Below are 23,078 nucleotides of genomic sequence, written 5' to 3'. Positions count from 1 at the left end.
CAAGTTGGTTGTTTTATAAAAACAGCCATTGACATTTTTCTCTGCAGGAGGTATGAAGGTATAATATAGGCTTGACTCATCTGGCCTATGTCACTCTAAGCTAGTAATTCCATGTGAATTCCTTAGTGAAATTCTATGATTCTGTCTTGATCTGCAGGTGAGCATGCTAGGAAAGGGGTTTGGTGATGTCGGCGAAGCTAAAGGTGGTAGCACCACAGGCTCCCAATTCTTGGAGCAGTTCAAGACAGCCCAGGCTTTGGCCCAGTTGGCAGCTCAGCACTCTCAGTCGGGTGGGAGCACCACCACTTCCTCTTGGGACATGGGCTCTACAACACAATCCCCATCGCTGGTGCAGTATGGTAAGGGAAGACAGGAGGTCACAGTCCTTATTGTTGGAATGTTGCTGCTAGTGGGTAGGCAGAGATGTATGGTGGGGTGATGAAAGGGGCAGCCAGTGACTCATTTCCCACGTTAGTTTCCCCTGGTCAGATAGATTGAGCCCAGGCAGTTGGGGAATCACAGGAATTTATGAGGCTATAAATCTTAATTCTTATCTGATTGAATGGTTTCCTACATCCTGTCTGGAGGCCTCGCATTGACCAGGAGATTTCACAAAGTTTCTTCTGGTTCACCTGGGTTGATTGTGAAAAGCAGATATTTCCAACTTTGGAGAGTTCAGAACCAGGGGTAGTGCTATTTATGACTTGACAAAAGAGGCAGCCCCAAGGAGCATCTCTGTTTTATATCTCTGCCCTAGAATAGTGATGGTGCCAATCAGAATGAAGCCAGCCTCTTGGTCTGCATTGAGAGAGTACTGATACCTCTTAAGCACAATCTAGGACTTTAGACCAGAGTTTTCTCGGAGTTCATTCTGTATTCTTTGCTTGGTCTCATACATGTACATCTATTTTTCTCCAACAGATTTGAAGAACCCAACAGATTCGGCAGTCCACAGCCCATTCACAAAGCGCCAGGCCTTCACCCCATCTTCAGCCATGATGGAGGTGTTCCTGCAGGAAAAGCCACCTGCAGTGACCACTTCTACGGCTGCACCTCCGGCCCCTTCCTCTCCATTGCCGAGCAAGGCCACTTCGGCTCCACAGATGTCCCCGGGGTCTTCAGACAACCAGTCCTCCAGCCCCCAGCCAGCTCAGCAGAAACTGAAGCAGCAAAAGAAGAAGGCCTCCTTGACTTCGAAGGTACTTGATCTTTTGGTACTTTGGGCTGTGTGACCTGGCATAGTTTTATGAGGGACTCTCAAGATAAATATAGGCACTAACTTAAGGCAAATCATGTTCAAGGTCATAGGGGAGTTAGTTAAACCCCTGATTTTTTGCCTTCATTTGATATTTTTTATTTATATTTTTATCAATTTTTTTACATCCTTTGTTTCCCAATGCATCTTCCCTCCCTCCCCCTTTCCTTTCCCAGAGGGCCATCTTTTCTAACTAAGAAGAAGAGAAAAATTAATTCAGCACAATTTTCAACACATCAATAAATTCTGAAATTAGATGCATTACTCCATAGCCATGGTCTCCAACTCTATAAAGAATAGAGGGAAGGGCATTCTTTTATCTCTTCTTTAGGAGCCAGGCTTGGTTATCATTTCCCAGCCTTCACTTTGGAGTTCCTTCATTTACAACAGGGCTGTCCAACCTTAGGTTTTTATTGAAGCAATAGACAATATATTTTGATTTGCCATTTTAGTGAGAGCTCTTCGGTAGCTAGGCTTCATTTACTAAAGCATTTATGTAAATCTCTGTGCTTGTAGGCGGGCCACATAAATCACACAGCGGCCCCTGGGCCGCATTTTGGACAGCCCAGATTTACAATATTATTACAATATTTACAGTATTGCAATATACAATATAATATATAATGTGTTTAAATTGTTTTCCTAATTCTGTTTACTTCATTTTGTATTAATTCATATAAGACTTCCCAAAATTATCAATATCCTTCATATACATTGCTTATTAACAGCACAGTAATACTTGATTATGTCTGCAGGCTGTAATTTATTTATCCATTCTCCAGTTCATAAGCATCTACTTTAATGCCAGTTTTTTGACAACGCAAACAGTGCTGATATAAATATTTTGGTTTATGCTGAGCTATGGGAGCTCCCAGGAGGTGTGGTGAAAAGAGCACTGGAATAAAGAATCAGGATGATTGGAGTTTAAATCTGGTCTCAGACAGTACTGAGGCAAATTACTTAATCTCTGAAAGCTTCAGTTTCCTCATCTGAAAAATGGGGATGATAATTATAGTATCAATCTCACAGGATGGTGGTTAGAACCAAATGAGGTCATACTTAAAGGCATCTTCATCTTTGCCCTTGGGTAAAGAGGTATGGGATGTTTTAGTCATTTGCTTATCAGTTCCAAAATATTTTCCAGAATCATTGGACCGATTTAGTTACATATCTATTTTAGTTTAGTCATATGTGACAGTGAAATCTTCAGAAGTTACAGAGTAGTATAACTTTATGAACCTGTTTGAAAAGTTTCATTAAAACTCACACCTTCATTCCTGTTGTCTCCTTTCTACAGATTCCTGCTCTGGCAGTAGAGATGCCTGGCTCAGCGGATATCTCAGGGCTAAACCTGCAGTTTGGGGCATTACAGTTTGGGTCAGAGCCTGTCCTCTCAGAGTATGAGTCCACTCCTACCACGAGCGCCTCCTCAAGTCAGACTCCAAGCAGTCTTTATACCAGCACTGCAAGGTACAAGTCAGAGCTGCCTGCTGTCTTGTGCTTTAGATTCATGTCACTTTGAGGTTGTGTTGATCCAAAACTAGCCTAAACCTGCTTCAGGTAGGGGAGGAGAAATTGAAGGGAGATTTTTTTTCCAGATCTTAGAATTGTATTTTAATTGTTGATGTTCTTGTGAAGTCAGTCCTCTCTGGGTCATCTGTCATTTCCTTTAAAGGAGTAGTAATATATGCCTTTTTGGCTCCTCTGGTAAATCTTCAGACTTGACGCAGATGACGTGTTAGGTGTAGACTTCAACACACCCAAAAAGCTTGCTGTCATTGACTTTTTGGAGGCAGCTAGTGCTGCAAGGGATGGAACCCTGCACCTGGAGTCATGAACACCTGAGTTCAAATCCAGAGTCAAGACATTCGCTATGTGACCCTGGGCAAGTTCCTTTGTTTGCCTCAGTTTCCTCAGCTGTAATAAAATCTAGATAATAACAGTACCTACCTTGCAGGATTGTTGTGAGGACCAAATGAGATAATATTTGTAAAAGGTTCTTAGTACGGTGTCTGTTGGATAGTAGGTATTATATAAATGCTTATTTCCTTCCCCATTTAAGTAGTAAATTAAGTATGTGTGGGGAGGGGCTAATGTAAGGTACATGGTAAGTGGTGGGTAGGTGTGAATACAGTTGCATAATGCAAGTGATATAAGTGATGTGAACAAAGAGATCTGGAAAAAGAGTTGGGTCATGTCGTTAGAGTGAGGCATCCCTCACTCTAGCTGGAGATTCCTTTTTGGCTCTCTTTGTGGCTCCCAAGGAGAATGGTTAGTATCCGTAACAGAAAACCTTGGAGTTATGTGATCTTGTCCACCTGTAGCCATTCGCTCTACTGGTGTGAAAAGACTCCCTCCCCTGCCTATTAAACTGTGAAAGCCTAAAGCAAGGAATGAAGTCGAATAAAGCATTGGGCAATATGAGGCTCATGGGGAATGGAACTAGATAATTTCAAGGACACCTTTTCAGCGAACTTTGTAGTTATGTTAGTAAATGTTTGTTGAATTAACGGAGTCCCCAGGAATTGGTCCTTAAGTTAAATTTGCTAGTATTTGAAATGTAAATGTTCATTGGGGTTACCCATGTTGATAGCACTATTCCCATTCAGATTCTCTTAAAATGAGAGAAAATTAGAGATCTGAAATAGCTTGTCTCCTGAAGGAGCAGAGGGGCAAAATAGATACTTTGTCTCTCTGGTTACTTCGCTATTGAGAGAACAGGAAGTGGTTTGATGCTGAAAGTGCTGCTCCTTGGCAGAATTAGGACCAAATGGGTATAAATAAGAGGGAGGTAAATTTCAGCTTAATGACTGCTTGTCAGGGAATTTGTAAGCGTGATACAGACTGTGGCATAGTACTTAGCAGGTTGGTATTGTAGATAGAATGGATTTAAACTCAGATCTTCCTGAGTTTAAATCATAGCTTTGTGATCTAGTTATGCAACCCTGGATAAGTCACTTAATCTCCCATCAGCATCAGTTTTCTCATTTGTAGAATAAGGATAATAATGGCACTTACCTTGTGTAGTTATAAAGATCAAATGAGATGATATGTGTGACTTTACAAACCACAAAGTGCTGTATTAATGTTACCTATTACAAATACTTAGTGTTCAATGTTGTAGAGATTCCTACATGGATTTGGAGTTTGAACTCTTGACATTTAAGGTCCCTCCTGCTTAGTTTCACATTTGGTGACTCCTTTGTGCCTTCTAATCAAAGTTGGCAGTCTGGTTTTCTGAACTATATTGTTGCCTGGTACCCCTGGCATTATGGGTTTATGTTGTATCCTGGCCGTTTCCAGGAGGAAGTGGTGCAGATATAGATTTGGTAACGTGATGTTGCAGGATTTCTGTATGGGGACTGGGTTAGCCCTGTAGCTTAGGGCCCTTCCTGACAACCCTGGGTCTATTAGTAAGCTTGATCTATTCCTCACATGATTGTATGTTTCTCTATTCATCCCACATAGTGAGTCTTCATCCACAATTTCATCCAACCAGAGTCAGGAATCTGGCTACCAGAGCGGCCCAATTCAGTCGACAACCTATACCTCCCAAAACAGTGCTCAGGGCCCGCTCTATGAACAGAGATCCACACAGACTCGGCGGTACCCCAACTCCATCTCCTCGTCTCCCCAGAAGGACCTGACTCAGGCAAAGGTAGGTTGTTTAGCAGGCCCTGGGAGGTGGTTGGGAGAACAAGGGAACAAAATCCCTTATGGTTCAACATTTCACTTTGCTACAAATGCTGCAGAGGGTCCTTGGGGAGCACCTGGGCAGAAGCAGGAAAGGAGAGCACATTGCTGCGATTGGGCCAAGCCCAGCTGACTGTTCTCTTGGCACCAAAGAATCATTCTCCCTGGAGGAATAAATGTAAAGATCCCAGCTGATGGAGCAGGGTTTGTGTCTAGTCCAGTGCCTGCCCCATCTCATTGGGATATCTGATTGCTAGAGTGCTAGGTGCATACCAGTAGACCTCATCTGGCTTTGCCTTGTGGCCAGTTGAGGGGGACAGTGTATGCAAGAGGAAATGTGGAGTGACTGCCAGATCTACAGGCTGCCAAATTAATGGCTTGGCTGAACTGCATTACTTCCATAGACATTCCCCCTAGGGATCACTGGTCTGGGTCTGTGAGTCTTTCCAGCATCTTTTTAGGGCTCTGGGTTTTCTTAGTAGATTGGGGGTCATCACCTGCTGTCCCCTAATGCACATACATCTTCCCTTCTAAGACTCCCACAGATTCCTTTATTTGGGTGTGGGGAATGTTAATCCTTTGATTAACCTGTAAATTTACCCTGAATTCTGGAAGAGAAGGCTTGCTGCTAGAGGCTGAGCCTGGGCAAATGCTAACCTGCCCCCTCACCCCCCCCCCCCTTACTTGGGTCTGTCTATTTCTTGCTCCAGAATGGCTTCAGCTCTGTGCAGGCCACACAGTTACAGACCACACAATCTGTTGAAGGTGAGTGTTCTCCAGTTTTCTCTCTAATTAAAGGTATTTCATTTTGTTTTATAAACTCTGTTCTAGTATCTGTGTAATCAACATTTCTCAAACTGAATTCCACAAAGCTTTTAGAAGGATGTCTGTGAAAAGGAAAGTTATATCAGCAGACACACACACAGCAAATTAGACAACCTGTCTGCTTTGCTTGCTGTTGGTTGTATACAATATGTGTATGTTCTATTATTACAGAAAACAGATAGTGGTGAAGGATATTGGGATCAAAAGGATAAAGTTTCTTGTTCATGTAGAACCAAACTTTAAGCATATCCAGTAGTACCATATAATACATAATCATTTGATTGTTGGTTTTAGCAGAAGGAATTTAAAAGATCAGAGTTTATTCCCATTCATGGTTTTTAAAAAAACTATCCTTTGTGCAAAAAATGTGAATAATTAGACAAGATCAAAGAATTGGAAGGGTAAGAAAGAGAAAATGTTAACGAAGATGGACAGTGAAAACATATATCCACAAACCCAGTTCAGGTATAAAAGAAATACACATATGACAGTAGCTGTATTCAATTTGGGCTTCTGGTGATTCTGACACACAGTGTATTATTAATGATATAAAATTTTAAAAAATAGTTCTGGCAAAATTGTAACGGCATTTATTGACCAAGAAACTGAATTAAAAATTATAAAACTCATTTTCAAAGTGGGAATGTGGTGAATCAAAACAATCTATATCTCTCCCCTCCCAAATTTTTGCTTAAATAAATGGGGAAATAAAAATTTAATTCTCTTTATATGGTGAGCTATTAAATCCATACAATATCATTCTCATTTACAAAACACCAGTAGGTAACGGCTATGTACCCTTTGCCCTAAAGCAGTTTGTAATGATGATAGATTTAGAATAACATGTGAATAAAGGTTTTAAAAAATCAACATCATTTGGTAATAGTTGTAGACATTTACAAATATTTTAAAATTTTTACTGGAAGGGTTCTACGTAAGTCTTATTTAAAGCGAAAGGTTCTTCCGTTGTAAAACATCTGCAAACCATTGCCTTAGATAATAACATTACAGTCTATTGAAGAGAGTTCTCAGCCAATGGTTTCTTTGTTTGGAATGGAGGTCATAATTTACCCCTTCCCTTATGAAAATGATATGAAAATAAATTATTCTTTAAAATGACATGACAACAATATCTTCATATTTGGAGTTTTTAAAGAAAATAGTTTCTATAGAAATCAAAATAGACTGTTAGTAATAATTTTGCTTGCTTATAGTTGGGGCAGCTTTGAATAGCTACCACATCTTTATTCTTTCTCTACAGGGCTTCTAAAATTGTAGCTTCCTTTTCCTTTCCCCTTTCTTCTTAGGTGCTACTGGCCCTGCGGTGAAATCTGACTCACCCTCTGCTCCCAGCATCCCCCCTCTTAATGACACAGTATCTGCAGCTTCCTTGCTGACCACAACCAATCAGCACTCATCCGCATTGGGTGGCTTGAGCCACAGTGAGGAGCTTCCAAATACTACCACCACTCAACACAGCAGGTGAGTGAATGGGGATGCTGCTGGTCACTGTAGCCCTCTGGGGTCCTTGCTGACACTCAACAGAAAGTTTACCAAGTGGCATATGGAATACTTGATTTGAAGTCAGGAAGGGTTTCAAGTCCTACTTCAAACATCCACTGGCTAAATGATTTTGTTAATCTTAAGTGAAATAGTCTGTGTGAAGCATTTTGTAAATCTTTAAATTCTGTAAATCAGTGATTGTTGTTATTAGCAGAGGTTGCTATATCCCTGGCTTTGCTGTAATCAGATGACTAAAGAACTTTGGAGGCAAAAAGGAGTTTCCTTCATTTTCCAGCAATCACTTTTCTTACTGATCACTTCAAATAGAGTGATTGATGGACTTTTGGTCCTTTAGTTTCTCTCCCTCCCACCCCACCCCTTTTTTCTTTGCTCCTTGCTTGATTTAGCACTCCAAGAAGAAATAGATGGCTGAGGTCCTTGGGCTGAAAATACTTTCTCTATATCTTTCTAGCACATTATCTACCCAACAGAATACACTTTCGTCATCGTCATCTTCTGGGCGCACTTCAACATCAACTCTTTTGGTGAGTATAAGTTGATGTTGCAGCTGGGGAGCAAGACTTCTTTATATTTACTACTGGTTAATAGGAAACTCTTTATTCCCCACTAATTCTCACTTATTTTGTGATCCTGAATCACAAATCTGCTCTGTAAAATAAAAATGGTTTTTAAAAAAACCCAAAACACCAAGATACGAGATGAATTTGGTGTGAGTCTGAGTGTGCTTCCCAAATTCCTTGATTTAAAAAGATTTCTTAAGGGTGAATAACAGGCAGTTACAGTGAGAATTCAACTACAAAAGGATAGAGGTGAGAGGGTGATGGCAAGTGAAGTGAGTAGTGAGAGAATAGACCCTGCTGGCAATTGAGTGGTGCACCAATCATTTGAACCTCAGCAGTGGACATTCACAAGTCATTATTGTAGTTCTTGAGTCATTTAAGTGGTGTCCAACTCTTTATGACCCCATTTGGGGTTTTCTTGGCAAAGATACTGGAGTGGTTTGCCACTTCCTTCTCTATCTTATTTCACAGGTGAGGAAACTGAGGTAAACAGGGTCACATAGCTAATAAGTCTGGGGCTGGATATGAGGTCTGGGAGATGAGTCTTCCTGACTTCAGACCCAGCTCTGTATCCACTACGCCACTTAGCTGTTGTAGTAGAATTGTTTTAACAACTTTCGGTGGCTCCTGAAAGTTCCAAAAACATTGTTATCCTTTTTTTTTTTTTGGACTGAACCTGTGATTTTATTGATTTAGGGAACTCCCTTTACCAGTGCAGACTGACATCTTTTCTTCAGAGTTGCCTGAGGCCCTCAGAGGTTAAGTCATAAAGTTATAGATTCAGAGGTAAAAGGTACCTTAGGGAGTCATTGCAACCTTGAGTGGTTCCCAGCCATTGTATAATGCCTTCCTTTTCTCTTGGCCTGGCACATGAATTATATCTCTGTCTGAACCTTTAAAATGGAGGCCAAACTTGGAGATTTTGACTTTCACCAATTTTTTTGCAACATTTCACCAAAGGTAGCTTTGCCCGGGAATACTAATCAAAGCAGGAAAGGCAGTAATTTTAATGAGACCTCATTTTAGACTGTTAAGCAGAAAGTTTTAGGATCCTCAGGTTTCCTAGAGAGGAGAATTTGATGAGGTATTTCAGGCCTGCCTTTCAAATATCCTTTTCCAGTCTACTCTGAAACTCGACTTAGCCTATCTACTAGACTGAGGCCTGGAGAGGCTAATTGAGTTGCCTAGTAGCAGAGCTGACCTTCTGGTGCCTATTTTAGTGCTTGTTACTATACAACATGAACCTTTAATAGGGCTAAATTTGTTAGGCATTGTAGTTGCAATTTGAATTTATTGGGAGTCTATATCATCTATTACTATGTTTGGGAAGCCTAAGTAATTGTCAGCTTCTTGAGGTCAGGATCTGTCTTTTGCCTCTTTTTGCATTCTCAGTGCTTAGCATAGTCCCTGGCACATAGTAAGCAGTTTATAAATGTTTGTTGACTGACTAAATTTAAAATGCTCTCTGGGCTTTAAGATCATTTTACCATTCTTATTATTTTGAAGGTATTTCTTTTATATACCATAAGATCATAGGTCCATAGTATTTACAGTTGGAAGGGATTATTGATATCTTCTAACCTAACCTCCTCATTTCATAGATATGGGAGTTTAGCCTCAAAGTGGTTAAGGAAATTGCCCAAGGTCATACTGGTTGAAGAATTAGGATTTCGGAGAATATGAATTTTGAAAGTTGGAAGGCACCACAGCAAGGCCTCTTGTCTAACCATGTTCTAAAGGAATTTCCACCAGAACAGAACTGACTGGGGGTTGTTTGGCATCAGCTTGAAGACATTAAAGGAGAGGGGACCTAGTGTGTATCAAGGGAGCCTTTTCCACTTTCAGGTAGCTCTAATTAGGAATTTTTTTCCTGAAATTATTTTTAAATTTGGTGCTTTGTAATTTTCTTCTGGTTCTGACAAAGCAAACTAACTTAATCCCCTTCACACAATATCCCTTCATATGCTTTACTTTGAACTCAGATTTTCTGATTCCAAATCTGTGTTCTTTCCATTATAACATGCTAATTTTTTGTGGAGTTCCCAGTTATCTTTGTATTTGAGTGGGTACTTCATTTTTTTTTGAGGGGGAAAGGCAGGGCAATTGGGTTAAGTGACTTGCCTAAGGTCACACAGCTAGTAAGTGTATCAAGTGTCTGAGGCTGACTCCAGGGCCAGTGCTCTACTCACTGTGCCACCTAGCTGCCCTGTGTACTTCATTTCTGACCTGATGATACCTCTTTCCCAGATGATGAAATAACCCAGCACCTTGTGTCCCAAGTTGGTCTTGTATATGAGAGATGTTTTATGGGTGCCACTCTCATCTCCTGGTCTTTGTCTGCTGGAGACTGATTACTTGGGCAAAGGTAGCTTTGCAGATCTGTGGCTTAGATTGTGGTATAATGAAAGCAGGAACAATTTGGGGGTCAGAAGATCTGAAATAAAATTCCTGTTGAAAGCCTTCCTGTGTGGTCTTAGGTGAAGTCCTTTTACCTCTCTTTATCACTTCGTTTTCAAATTGAGATTCTAATGATATTTAGAAGCTTTAAGGAATTTATATATACAAGCTATTATTAAATCCTTTTTTCTCCTCCCCTGTGGTAGTCTCTGTTGGAGGAGGAAGGAACAAAAAGGAAGCCATGATGCTTTGACTGCATAGTATCATAACATCCTTCATCCTCAGGAATGCTATATTCAGGTGTCAGTTTTGCCTGCTTCCACATTATTTAGCGTAGCTACTCAGATGCCTTGTATGAAGTTTCCATATTGGTTGTGTTTTCTCCCCTGTTTTTTGGAGCAACAGGTCTTAGCTAGAATGGTTTAAGAAACTGATCCTCAGACCTCTGCTAGCTGGAGGGTTATGTTCTCCCCACTGTATTTGCATAGGGCATTGTTGTAATCTCCCAGCTCTTATGACTATCTGAATTCATTGGTTAGTAGGAGGGTCTTGGACTTTTTACCTAATGTGCCAACTTCTGTTCCCTTCTGTTTCCCCATCTCGTTTTTTTGATTTATTTGTAGCACACAAGCGTTGAAAGTGAGGCAAGTCTCCATTCTTCCTCCAGCACTTTCTCTACTGCATCCAGCACAGTCTCGGCGCCTCCCCCTGTGGTCAGCGTCTCATCCAGCCTAAACAGTGGCAGTAGTCTAGGCCTCAGCCTGGGCAGTAACTCCACTGTCACCGCCTCAACCAGAAGCTCAGTCGCCACGACTTCAGGTAGCCCTACTTGGGAGGTGGGTGGTACCTCTTTGGGATAAGGAGGAAGAGGAATGGTTCTTTATCATATTAGAAGTGCCCTTTCTCTTTCAGGAAAAGCTCCCCCCAATCTTCCTCCTGGGGTCCCACCGTTGTTGCCTAATCCATATATCATGGCTCCAGGGCTGTTACACGCCTACCCGGTAAGTGGGATTGGGGGGATGTCTCTCTGTAGAGTAAGGTGGTCTGTCCTTTTCTCTTCCCTTTTGCTTCATAACTGCCTAGAGAGTGGTTGTTAGAATAAGAATATTCCAGAATAAGCTAGTTGGAATCACATATAAACAAGGGAGTTCAGTTTTTTCATTGTACAATATAAAAGAGGAAGAAAGATGAGGTCTACTCAAGCTGTTCCATCGCCTATGCCTAGAGTGGCTCTTTAGTGATTTGAATGTAAATTTGGGATCTTTCTTAATTTTTCTATAGAAAATTGTTTTCCTTCCTTTGTCTTTTCAGTACACTTCAGGGAAAACTTGGGATTGAATTTTTCAAGTTCTTTGCTAGGGTTGTTGACTCCAAATTTAGCAGATTTCACCTATCCAACTTCCTGACTTCAAGAAAGTTAATGTGCTTTTTAAGCTCCTACAAATGCAAAAAAAAAAAAATCCCTAGTACCAACTCAGTAAATAAAAGCTGAGGGGTCACTGAGTGATAGAGTACATAGTTATTTGACAAGGCTTTTTAGGAGAGATTTTAAGTCAGATTTTGAAAAAGGTGGATAAAAATTGATGAATGGGTTTTCATCCCAGATCTACCACTAACAGTATAATCATGCATAAATTACTCTCTCGGGCCTTTTGTTTCTTCTTCCCTTTTAAAAATGGAAGAAATCATCTAAGTTCTTTTCTGGCCTTCTAAAGTTATTCTTGTTTAGGGGATTGATTGGAATTTCTCTTTAGAACCTGGCTGTTTCGTTTCTCTTGATTCTTTTTTTTTTCTTTGTCCTGTCCTTACCATATTTGAGCATTGATATAGGAAGGACCTAGTGACTAACTTTCCCTCATAGATACATCTGTATTTTTCAGCCACAAGTGTATGGTTACGACGACTTGCAGATGCTTCAGACAAGATTCCCCTTGGTGAGTATGTGGGGTAGAGTCATGACAAAAAAAGTGCTCAGAGAGGCTGGGAATTGGTGGGAAAAGGTGATTCTTAATGCAACAAGAATCAAAATTATATAACAAGTTGAGACCCCTGCCTGACAGTCCTCAGTGCCCTGGGGCTTGAAATGTCTCACTTTCTCCCAGCAAATCCAGAGAGCCATATCTGTTTGCTCAAGAGAATAATCTTGGCTATAACTCTTGAGAGGACTTCAACAGGCCTGGGAGATAGATCAGGACCCAGGAGTCTTGTAGGTATTTAGGTAACTTAAATGAGCACATCCGTAGACCTTGCCTGACTGCCTATAGTCAAGCAGGGGGGACAGTGTGTGCCAGAGGAAACAGAGCTTCTGTGAGCTATGGCTAGCACCATCAGTGGCTGGCTGCATTGCATTACTCTAACATCTTGTTTCAGTCCTATGGAGGATCACTGGGATGGGGACTAAGGCATGGAATCTCCTTGTTCTGTTTTCTAGGATTACTACAGCATCCCGTTCCCTACACCTACCACTCCGTTGACCGGGAGGGACGGTAGCCTGGCCAGCAATCCTTACTCTGGTAGGACTGGGATGGGGCTGGACATGATGTTGGAGCTTATGGGACTTGTCCTTGAGGTGTTATGTCAGCAGCAAGAAGGGGTTGGAACAAACATAAGATGTTAACTTTTGTCTCCTAGTGGAAAAGGCTAGTTGCTGTGGCTTCTTCCCAGCTTTTCTTGTTGTGTCCATGGTTCTCCTGTTCACCAGCTTTTCTGAGAAAATACCCTGGCCCACACTTACCTTGTGACCTCATCTTCTAATCTTAAGTTTCTTGAGTTCATCTTTCCCTCTTTTTGTTCTTTTGATGGCAGTCTTGTTGCCTGTTAGATGTCCAGTTTTCCTGGTCTCTATATTTTTTCTGATCTGTCATTATTTTGATAGCTAGCCTGGGAGTCTGAATGATCATTAGCTGTGTGATCTGGAAAAGGTTGCTTAATCTCTTTGAGCTTTGTTGTCCTTATCTGGAAGAAGTCTTTCCCCACTGATGACAGGGCTGAGAATCCAGAGAGAAGACATGGAATGTGCTTTGTAGCTGTGAAGGGTTGTGTGAATGTAGTTTTCATGATTCTGTCCTTAATTCACCTCATCTCTCATAGATATGTAGCTCTTTCACCTATGTGTGTGTGCTAGAGGGGAAAGGGAAGCTAGCTTCTGTGAGACGTGGCTAGTTGGCAACCCCCTGCAGGCAGATACCGAGAGAGCGAGTGCTGAGGGAGGCCCATTTCCAGCATGGTGAAAGAGGGCATGGATTAGCGTTGTAGTAGAAGAGAGCTGTGCAGAATTTTGAGGAAGATGTCCTGGGGTCCCTTACTTTTGGCTCTGTGTGCCAGATATTATGTAGTCACCATCAGCACCCACTGTAGTGCCCTCCATGTAGTAAGCATTCAGGAAATTTTTCTCACCATGACTGTGGTTTTATAAGTGCTTGCTGTGTGTTCATAACAGTTTGAAGTGTCAGAGAGGTATAGAATTTGGTAGCTGGGAAAGGGAGAAAATATGTCAGATAAATATTCCAGATGGAAGGAATGGCATCTGTTTGACTCACTGGTACCAGAGATCATCAGGGTAAATCTTTACATGATTTTTAGAAACCCTTGTGTGAGTAGATTTGAGAAATTTGTGAGACATAGGTTTTCATCCCAGCTTTGCCCCAAAGTAAAAATATGACACTGCATAAGTTACGTAATCTATTACTGAGGTTTTTTTTTTTTTTACTTTTTATTTTTTGAGGGGGAAGGCAGGGCAATTGGAGTTAAGTGACTTGCCCAAGGTCACACAGCTAGTAAGTGTCTCAAGTGTCTGAGGCTGGATTTGAACTCAGGTCCTCTTGACTCCAGAGCCAGTGCTCTACTCACTGTGCCACCTAGCTGCCCCTATTATTGAGTTTTTACAGCTTTGAAAAGGCATCCCCAGGAAATGTATGATTCCAGATTTGCATGAGGTGAAGGGGCCCATGTACATTTAATCTTTCTTGGCACAGGAGACCTCTCAAAGTTTGGCCGTGGAGATGCCTCGTCCCCAGCCCCAGCCACAACCCTGGCACAGCCCCAGCAGAATCAGACGCAGACTCACCACACCACACAGCAGACATTCCTGAACCCGGCGCTGCCTCCTGGCTACAGTTACACCAGCCTGCCATACTACACAGGGGTCCCGGGCCTCCCCAGCACCTTCCAGTATGGGCCTGCTGTATTCCCTGTGAGTACCTCACCTTCATCATTCCCTGGAAGGCAGATTTTCAGATCTGTATTCACTTGCCCTGGCTTTCTCAGTAGCTGGGAAGGCATTCCTGATCGTAAAGCTTGTGGTTAGGTGGGAAGTGGGAGTGTGAGGTGAGATAATGACTTTGTCTCTATGTAGAATAAATGAGGAGTATATTCTCATCTAGAAATTATTTTCCCCAGACATGTTACTAGCCTGATCTTCCTCCCCCTATTTACCTTCACTTGACCATTCTTGACAGCATTGGTAGGTTCTTAAGACTTTGATCCAGGTAGTAAAGTGAACATCCCACATTCCTTAACTGAGTTCAGGTTCCCCATTAAACTGACCAATACACTGCTGTGAGTTAGTACCATGGGACCAGGTCAGGGATATCCTCACAGGCCACTGAGGCCCCACCCCTTTTCCCTTCTAGGTCGCTCCTACCTCTTCCAAGCAGCATGGTGTGAATGTCAGTGTGAACGCATCGGCCACCCCTTTTCAACAACCAAGTGGGTATGGATCTCATGGATACAACACTGGTAAGCCCAACTTGATCCCAGGTGTCTTGATGTTCAGGGGGAATTGGCTGTGGGGGCAATCTTGGAGAGGTCACAGTTAGGGTTGGAGAATCCTATGAATGATAGGTGCTAGACATTGGGAAGTTGGCCTTTAGCTTCCTTTAGCCTCTGTTCAGCACCAGCAAGAAAGCTTGGCATTGCGTTCTAGTGCCCACTTACCTGCAGCTGGGCAATGTTCAGGGCATGTGTTGGCTGCCAGATAGCATGGCTGGCAGTTTTGGGAGGAGAGGGGCAGTGCTGCTGGGCAAAGGGACCCAAAATTTGGTTGAGTTGACATCAGTGGAGGCAAGTAGCAATTTGTGTGGCACCAATAAACTTGAAGGGGATAGGTTCATTGTACGTAGGATTGAGTATGTCCTCGGGAGGCTGGTTCTGTGCTGTTCTTACATACCTAGCTTTTTCCTGTGGTTTCCATTCCTTAGATGAGGGAACATGGAGTGAAGTTGAGGGGTGGAGGGTGAGATACTAATACAGAGAACTAGTGGGAGAGTGGGCTAGAGCAGTTGTGTCGTCAGTGGTTCTTTCAATTGTATGGCCGTTCTCTTTGCACAATCCTGATTCATGTCTCTGTGCTGGGGACACAGCTCTTTAACTCAAGTCATGTATTTGAGCTCAGTCATGAAGAAGGTAGACTACAGGGAGGTGGTCATGGCCCCTGAAGTAGCTGTTGGGGTAGAAGACATACTGCCTGGCACCTGACTGATTTTCTAATTCCCTCATCAGAGATTCTGAGTCAAGGGGGAGGACCATTCAGTGTTATTCTTCCTTTTCAGCGACTTTGCAGGTTCAGTTGTGTATGGGAAGGAGAATATTGCATTGGTGGGAGTGGGGTTTGCCTCCTTATGAGTCCTTTAGAGCCTTCAGCTCAGTCTCAGCTCCAGAATAATCTGGAGGCAGCAGCTTTTTGCTCTCCCCTTCTCTTTGGGAACCAGGTGGGTAAACTATCCCAGATTTTTTAAGAATAGGGATGGGGTACATGGGACCTCAGGAGCTGCCAGTGGGGTGGAGGCATGAAGCTGTAATGTGAGCTGGATTAGTGTTGTGGATTTGGGCTGAGTGTTTCTGGGAAGCCCTGTTGTACCCCTCCTTACCCAGGTTCTAAGCCCATCTGTCCCCTTTCATTGAGCAGGAAGTACCAAGTACCTCAGAGGTGACTTGGTGAGGAGGGTTATAAACTTCCTTCTTGGAGTGACCTCATCCCTATCACCTGTTTAGCTTTAGATACTGTCTGGGCCAGGGTCAGAAATCTGAGAGAACAAGATACATGGGGTTTTGTGGTCCTGTCTGATTACAGAAAAACCAATGTGGGCACATTGCTACTCCTCCCTCTTCCCTTCCTGCCTTCCCTTACCCAAGATTTTGGAGACTTGATGTGATTTTGTTTCAGAAGCCCCATTCCCCCAACCCCATAAGGGATTCTGGTCATTCCCCCTCCCTCATCAACCTCTTAAATTCATTTATTTTTATGTATCTGATTCCTTTTAGGAAGAAAATATCCACCCCCTTACAAGCATTTCTGGACGGCTGAGAGCTAATTTGGCCCATGGCTGGGGGCTGTGTTTTGTGTGTGTGTGTGAATTTGCACTGAAGTCTTGTTTCAGAAACCAGACCACTGAGGAGAGCCTGCTGAGCTGAGGCCAAGGCCTTCGTGGCTTGGGGGAATGAGTTGGTGGATACCTTCTGGGCTTTTGAACCTGCTCCTCTCCCCTCCCCTCCCCCAGTGTGTCTGACCCCGTCTTAACCATTTCGAATACAAGCAGTGCAGTGCCTCCGAAGCCGCAATGCACACACCCACTGTCGCTTTTGATTTCTGGAAGGCATGTAGTTTCAACTTGTAACAAATATTTGTAGTCTTCAATAAACTGTGGTATTTCTTTAGCTAACTCTGGCGTTCTTTCCGTGCATGTGTCTCTGGACAACAGGCGGTAATACTGTGCTGTAGATATGGGGCATGGAAGGGTGGAAGGATGATCTTGTCAATCAAACCCCAGCACAGCCAGAGAAGCCACTGGTTAACTTTTTGATACATTGTGGCCTTCTCAGGAAGTGGGTAGTAGTCTCAGTTCCCAGCCTATTGGTTATTGAGGAAAGCTAAATTTTTAGGAACTCCTGATTTCCCAAGCTTAATCTCTATTCACCTTTCCATTCATCCCTCTCTTTGTCTCTACTGTAAGGCAGGGCATTTGGGGTAGCATTGAGGTACCCATGTGAAGAAGGATAGAAGAATTGGCATTGGGGATCCGGAGCTAGGGAAAAGTTTTCAGTGACTTAACTGCTGTTCCTACCTCTTGAAGACCAAGAGGCTGACTCAGATGTGACTTAGTCATTAGCAACCAACCTAAAATATGTTTTGGTCCCTTTATGAATCCTCTCTAAGTCAGAGGTGGAGCAATCTACTTCTTTTCTTTGTTCAAGCACATGTGACTCTGAAGTGGTCCTCATGGATTTCTGGATATAACCAAGGGTCTGTGGGTAAGATTTTGTCAGTGTCTTGGCTCCCTTCCCCAATCCAGCTTGCACACAATCAGCCTTCTTTCTATGGAGTCATTTTGGGTTTGGAGCTAGACCCTTCTTTGGGAGGGAGGGTGTCAAATTCGTTGAACAGTCTCTCCCCAATTTTCTGTTTTTGGCTAGCTAGAAACCTAGCTGTTCACCTCTCCTTGGATCTTTTTCAGACTAGGTTTCAGAACCCTTAAATGATATAATATGGAGATCTGATCAACTTTCCCAGTCATAGGAACTTGAGGTTCACCATACTAGGGGAAATGTGTTCTTACTATTTCTCCTGTTATAGCCTTTCACATGTATTGATGTGGTTATAACTGTTCCTTTGGGGAGATGGGCATCTGTAATCTTGAGGATCTTGCCTAGTCCCTTAGTTGAGGTGAAGAGCCCTCTCGTTGTTAACCTTAATTTCTTTCCCTACTTAATAGCTATGAGACTGAGGGTTTTCCTCTCTCTCTGTCTCTTTGCCTTCCCCTCTCCCCCAAAAGATACTTATTCTGGGAACTTATTCCTGGTGGCCCCTGATCAGAGCTAGACAGGGTGTTGTAGAGGACCCACATTTCTCCTTACCCACAAATGGAAAGCCTAGCCCTTCATTCCGTTATGTCAGTGACCCCTGATTTCCCAAGGGGTCATAGCTGTCTCTAGCAGTAAAGACAAACCTGTGTTGCATTTGGCTTTGCCTTTTAAAATTAACTGATCCCATCTAGCACCAATTCTACCCTGCTACACACTTCCTCTTAGGTTTTGGTCCTTCTAACTGGGTTCCTACCCTAGAATACTTAGGAATCAGAAATTTTGCTTCCACTACAAATTTAGCCAAGAGAAACACCTAGGGCTTAAAGGAAACAAATAACTGACAGTATTCTTTGTCCTTTTCCCTCTTACCTATCTGTGGTGCCTTAAGATATAGGGTGGAGGCTACCCTGGAAATAGGGGAATATTTATCAGATGGGAGCTTCCTGAACCTGGTCTGGTCAGCACTTGTATGGGGGAGGGGTTTTTATGGCTAGGATGACCCTTTCTCTATTGGGAAGGTGTCAGTGGGGTATACAGCCTCCATTTTGAGATGACTGGAAACTGACAAGGTAGGCTTGAATGTAAAGGACTTGGATTCTCGGTCTGGAATGAGCACCTCCAGTGTTAAGGGATATGATGTGAACTATGCATAAGGATAATAGGTGGAAGGATCTTCAATTGTGGTTTGATTACTTTAGAAAATGGATTGTATCCTCCTCTGGTTACCCTGGAACTGTAGCAGTAGGAGGGAATTCCTGTCAGGAAGATGTGAGACAGGATATTTGACTTAAAACTCTGGCAACTAAGGTGATGGGACTCTGTAAATGGCATTTGAATTCTCTATTCCTTGTGAACAGTGGCTTCTGTGCCCATTGCCTACATGGTAATCTGTATGCCAGCCCCGTTTATACCTCTAGCAGACACACGGCCTCTGGGAAAGTTGGTATAAGTAAATTGAAACTGTGACCACTTCGGAGTGAGCATGGAGGTCAGGTAACTGAGATGTGGCTATAGACCTGAGTTGGCCTCTTCTGTTTTGGCATTCACCTTGATATATGGCTCTGGAGCCCAGGAGTTCCCTTGGTATTTGGATAGAAATTGTGCCTAGTAAGGTAGGCATAATTGGGATGGGAAGATGAAAGGGTGAAATGATTTTAAATTAACTTTTAAGAGCTATTGGATTCCTATTGGAATTTGGGACAGAAGGTCCTGGAGATTGTTTGTGTTAACTCTGGTTTGGATGTAGGCTTCACTGGAAGCTGGACTCTCACCTTTTACCCATACTCAAAAACAAGGCAAATTAATTCTTAGGGAGTCTTTGTATCATGGGCTCTTACTGGGACTGGACTGGAGCTTCCCATGCAGGGATCTAGTTGAAAGAGCCTCAGATACCATTACCTTGACCTCCTCTACCAACCTACTTCCCACTTCCCCTGACTCAGGGATCAGGGGAAAAGGGCAGTCAGCTATGTTAATCCTACTATCTATTTCTTCCTTTCTCAGGTGTATCAGTCACCTCCAGTAATACAGGCGTGCCAGATATTTCGGGTTCTGTGTACTCCAAAACTCAGGTAGGTCCTTAGCTCACTCAGCAGAGGTAGAGAAAGAGGTTGCTGGTGGAGACGTTGTGTTGTGATAACAGTGCAAAGTAGGCCTTGAGCTAGGTGTTAGAAGAGCCAAATTCTTGGATCAGGCCATTTGATCTTAAAAAAATAATCTGTTTCTTCTCTAAAGGTTTATCATTTCTGTTCCTGTTTCTTTCACAGAAGAGTAGAAATGACATATAAAGATGAGGAGTAGCCAACTCTCAGTAATCCTAAGACTGACTGGGATTGTCTTGGCCCTCACCCTCTCTGATTTTTGGCCTGTCATTCCTGAAGTGAATGAGTACAGAAAGAAAGCCATGGTAGGAAAGCAGAAGTAGGACCTTAGCCACTGAAGTAAGGCTTTTAGATTATCCATGGATTTGGTTTCTTACTGTTCCCCCATGATGGCAGTTGATGAAGAGTTTACTATAATTTACCAAGGATTTTGGGGTGATGTCCATTTTCAAGCCCTTCAGAACCCAGGAATTTTCAAACTACTTCACCATTTCTTCTAAGAACTCAAAAGTAGTTCTGAATGCTATCTACCTTTATGCATAACAATCCTAAATTCAACAAGTATCGTTGGCACTTTTAACCTGTAATTAGACTGTACAAGATATGTAAGAATAAAAGACAATGGAAGTTACGGATCTTGCAGAGTCTTCAGTCTAATTTGATGAATTGCCAAGAATGAAGTGTTACAGGATAGGAACTCGGGAGTAGTCAGGAATGGCCCTGCTGATGCCATTGTGCTTTCCCCCATCCCTGAACAGCAGTCCTTTGAGAAACAAGGTTTTCATTCTGGAACTCCTGCTGCCTCCTTCAACTTGCCTTCAGCCCTGGGGAGTGGAGGGCCCATCAATCCGGCCACAGCTGCTGCCTATCCGCCAGCCCCTTTTATGCACATCCTGACCCCCCATCAGCAGCCACACTCCCAGATCCTCCATCACCACCTGCAGCAGGATGGCCAGGTAACACACCATTCCCCTCTTGTCTTTCTTCCCCCACTGATCCTTTTCCCTACCACTCCTTAAAGCTGCCTCCCCCTTCCCTCTTCCCTTCCCTTTCCCCATCTATCCCCAGCGCCGGCCATGGGCACACAACACACACAGACACAAGCGTACACGACACAAGCGGCCGGCAAGGGAGTTGACAGAGAGGGGGCCAGGTTGGGGAGCTCTTTGCTCAGCCCGATAGGTACCTGGAGGGGGTTTGAGTCCCCTCCCCACTGTGGCACACTTTGTCCCCTATATTTTCCCGATAGCCCTGGACCATGCCCCACCCCTCCCCAATCCTGCCACTATAGCTTTCCCTTCTAACCATGGATTTCTATTGTCAAAGTTTGTCCCTTTATTTTCCATATATCCTGGTTCTGCCTCAGCTACCATATTTGCAGATGATTCTCTGTTGCCAGCGCCAGCAGGAGGAGCAGGTAATGAAACTCTCTGAATGATATAATTGTACCTACCCCCTGCCAGTCCCAAACCCCACTTGCCACAGCCCTGGGGAAATCAAGGAGAAGAAAGATTGCGCGGCCACAAATCGGGATACACAGACACACATAGACACACTCACACACCTTGCTGGGCTCTCCGGCCTCCCCTTCCCTTCTCCTCCTCTCCTTTTCTCTCTTCCCATTTGTAGAAGGCACTTGGCTACTAGCATGGATAGGGTTCTTGGGAAAGCATCTGAATCCTGGAGGCCTTAGACAAGTCTCCCTGCTATATCCTGCTCAGTATATAGGGATCCAATGACGTGGGTGGGGGAGGGGGCCGTGGAAGGGGTGTTATGGAGCCCATTCTGTTAGTGACCTATATCCACAGCAGAAAGCAGTGTTTCCTTGTTTTAAGGCAGTGCAAATGAGGAGTCACAGGGATCAAAATCAGTTAAACCAACTCTTGACCACTCGTCTGAGAATCTCTTTCCAGATGAGTGGCCTTTTTGGCGAAGTAGAGGGGTAAGATAAAGAATGAGCAGACACTGCCTTAGTCCTTTAGGTGAGCTCTGAAGGTATCTTGCCCTCTGCATTTTCTTCTTGTCTTGAAATTAGAATTGTACTATTGCTGACCGGAGAGGGACTAGAACTTCCAAGGGTTCCACCGATTATGCAGACAACTTCTTTGGATTAAGGGCTTAAGGGAAAGTGTAGCCTTTGAATGGTCTTTTGGCAGGAGGAGAAATGGAGGAACATGACAGTTCCCAGGCCTTCCCACCCAAAGGTCCCTGCTAATTGGCCTCCTTTCTCCTCCCTGTCCTCCCTTCCCCCTTCCCCCCCCCCAACATCCCTTCCCCTGCAGACGGGCAGCGGGCAACGTAGCCAGACCAGCTCCATCCCGCAGAAGCCCCAGAGCAGCAAGTCTGCCTACAACAGCTACAGCTGGGGGGCCAACTGAGGCCCTGGCCCTCTTCACCTCCTTGGCCCCCCTACCTGCCGAGAGGGCCTCTCAGCCTGGCACCTAAGGAAACAGCTACAACACAAAAGCACGTGGAGCGGAGGGTCCTGCTGCCCCCTCTCGCAGCCTGCCCCAGGCCTCAGCTTCACTTCTGAAGGCCCATTTCTTTCCTCTCCTACCTGTCCTCTTGTATGTAATATAGGATTTGTATTTTTTTTCCTTTCTCTTTTTTCTTCTCTCCCCACACTATCCCTGCATTCAAGATTATGAAACTCTGCTGTGGGCTCTGGCCTTCCTCTTCCTCTTCCTGCTCACCCTGGTGGTGGGAAGTGGCTGGGGGAGAGGACTCCAAATAGATATCATCAGCCTAACAGCCCTAAGTCTCCCTTTTTATTATTAGGAAAACAAAACAAAAAAAGTCATGAATATGAACAGAATTGTCAGATGAATTAGTTGAAGTGGTTTTTTTTTGTACTGTGTCCTCAAATTTAATGGATTAATGTGTCTTGTATATATAAAAAGAAAACCTCTACCTTCAGCCTCTGCCCATTCTTGCTTCGTCTAGGATGTCCTCAGTCTCCCTGATGACCAGCTGGGTGAATAAGTATTACTGTACCAACTGGGCCTCTACTAGCAGGCTCCGAAGGCAGTGGAATAAAATGAAATCTTCGCCCTTTAACAACTCCTAACCATGATGTGCCGGTGTCCCCTTCTTCCTGACCCTGAGAGTCATTCAGCTCAATTCTCAGAAGCACCTCACCTTTAGTGTTAAACTAGGGAGTGAGAAAGGGCAGTGGGGAGAAACTGGGTTGGAAACAATGTTTTTACACAGAAAAGCAGTGGAACATGGGCTGCTCTACACGGATTACTTGGGAAGCACCCTGGAGTAGGCAGAGCCAGTTTGTTGTTTTCTTCTTCCTTGGGGTCGAGGACCACACTAGATCTTCCTGAATATTTCTCATTGGGGGTCTTGTTTATGTAGAAAGGAGTGGGAATAGAGAGCATACTCTGGTTGGGGGGAAAGTAGCAATAAACCTGTCTGACC

General features: G+C 43.6%; 1 protein-coding gene and 2 non-coding genes across 27 annotated transcripts in view; all 3 read left to right on the top strand.

Moving 5' to 3' along the window:
• The window catches only part of UBAP2L (ubiquitin associated protein 2 like), a 44,570-nt gene extending 21,848 nt beyond the window's left edge, over positions 1-22,722 (top strand). For 4 of the 25 annotated variants that reach the window (XM_036753483.1, XM_036753473.1, XM_036753475.1 and 1 more), the window contains 17 exons: positions 158-359; positions 922-1,199; positions 2,553-2,725; positions 4,724-4,913; positions 5,659-5,713; positions 7,081-7,255; positions 7,749-7,821; positions 10,878-11,073; positions 11,167-11,255; positions 12,135-12,188; positions 12,686-12,767; positions 14,229-14,446; positions 14,886-14,991; positions 19,558-19,625; positions 20,414-20,611; positions 21,022-21,072; positions 21,938-22,571. In XM_036753483.1, the coding sequence (XP_036609378.1) occupies positions 158-359; positions 922-1,199; positions 2,553-2,725; positions 4,724-4,913; positions 5,659-5,713; positions 7,081-7,255; positions 7,749-7,821; positions 10,878-11,073; positions 11,167-11,255; positions 12,135-12,188; positions 12,686-12,767; positions 14,229-14,446; positions 14,886-14,991; positions 19,558-19,625; positions 20,414-20,611; positions 21,022-21,072; positions 21,938-22,033 (2,304 nt within the window). In that variant the 3' untranslated portion in view covers positions 22,034-22,571. Of the gene's footprint in view, positions 1-157; positions 360-921; positions 1,200-2,552; positions 2,726-4,723; positions 4,914-5,658; positions 5,714-7,080; positions 7,256-7,748; positions 7,822-10,877; positions 11,074-11,166; positions 11,256-12,134; positions 12,189-12,685; positions 12,768-14,228; positions 14,447-14,885; positions 14,992-16,515; positions 16,914-19,557; positions 19,626-20,413; positions 20,612-21,021; positions 21,073-21,937; positions 22,572-22,598 lie in introns of those variants that run through there. The other 21 variants (XM_036753488.1, XM_036753478.1, XM_036753489.1 and 18 more) reach the window with 9 other exon arrangements.
• LOC118849329 lies at positions 5,214-5,354 on the top strand. The gene has a single exon (XR_005010378.1). It is a non-coding gene; the product is annotated as a small nucleolar RNA SNORA58 (small nucleolar RNA).
• LOC118849327 lies at positions 12,484-12,616 on the top strand. The gene has a single exon (XR_005010377.1). It is a non-coding gene; the product is annotated as a small nucleolar RNA SNORA58 (small nucleolar RNA).
• Positions 22,723-23,078: the final 356 nt, after the last annotated feature.

The sequence above is a fragment of the Trichosurus vulpecula genome, chromosome 4 (genome assembly GCF_011100635.1).
Source record: "Trichosurus vulpecula isolate mTriVul1 chromosome 4, mTriVul1.pri, whole genome shotgun sequence".
Lineage (NCBI taxonomy): Eukaryota > Metazoa > Chordata > Mammalia > Diprotodontia > Phalangeridae > Trichosurus > Trichosurus vulpecula.
Note: the sequence above shows the minus strand (reverse complement) of the source record. Positions and strands in the feature narration are given on the sequence as shown.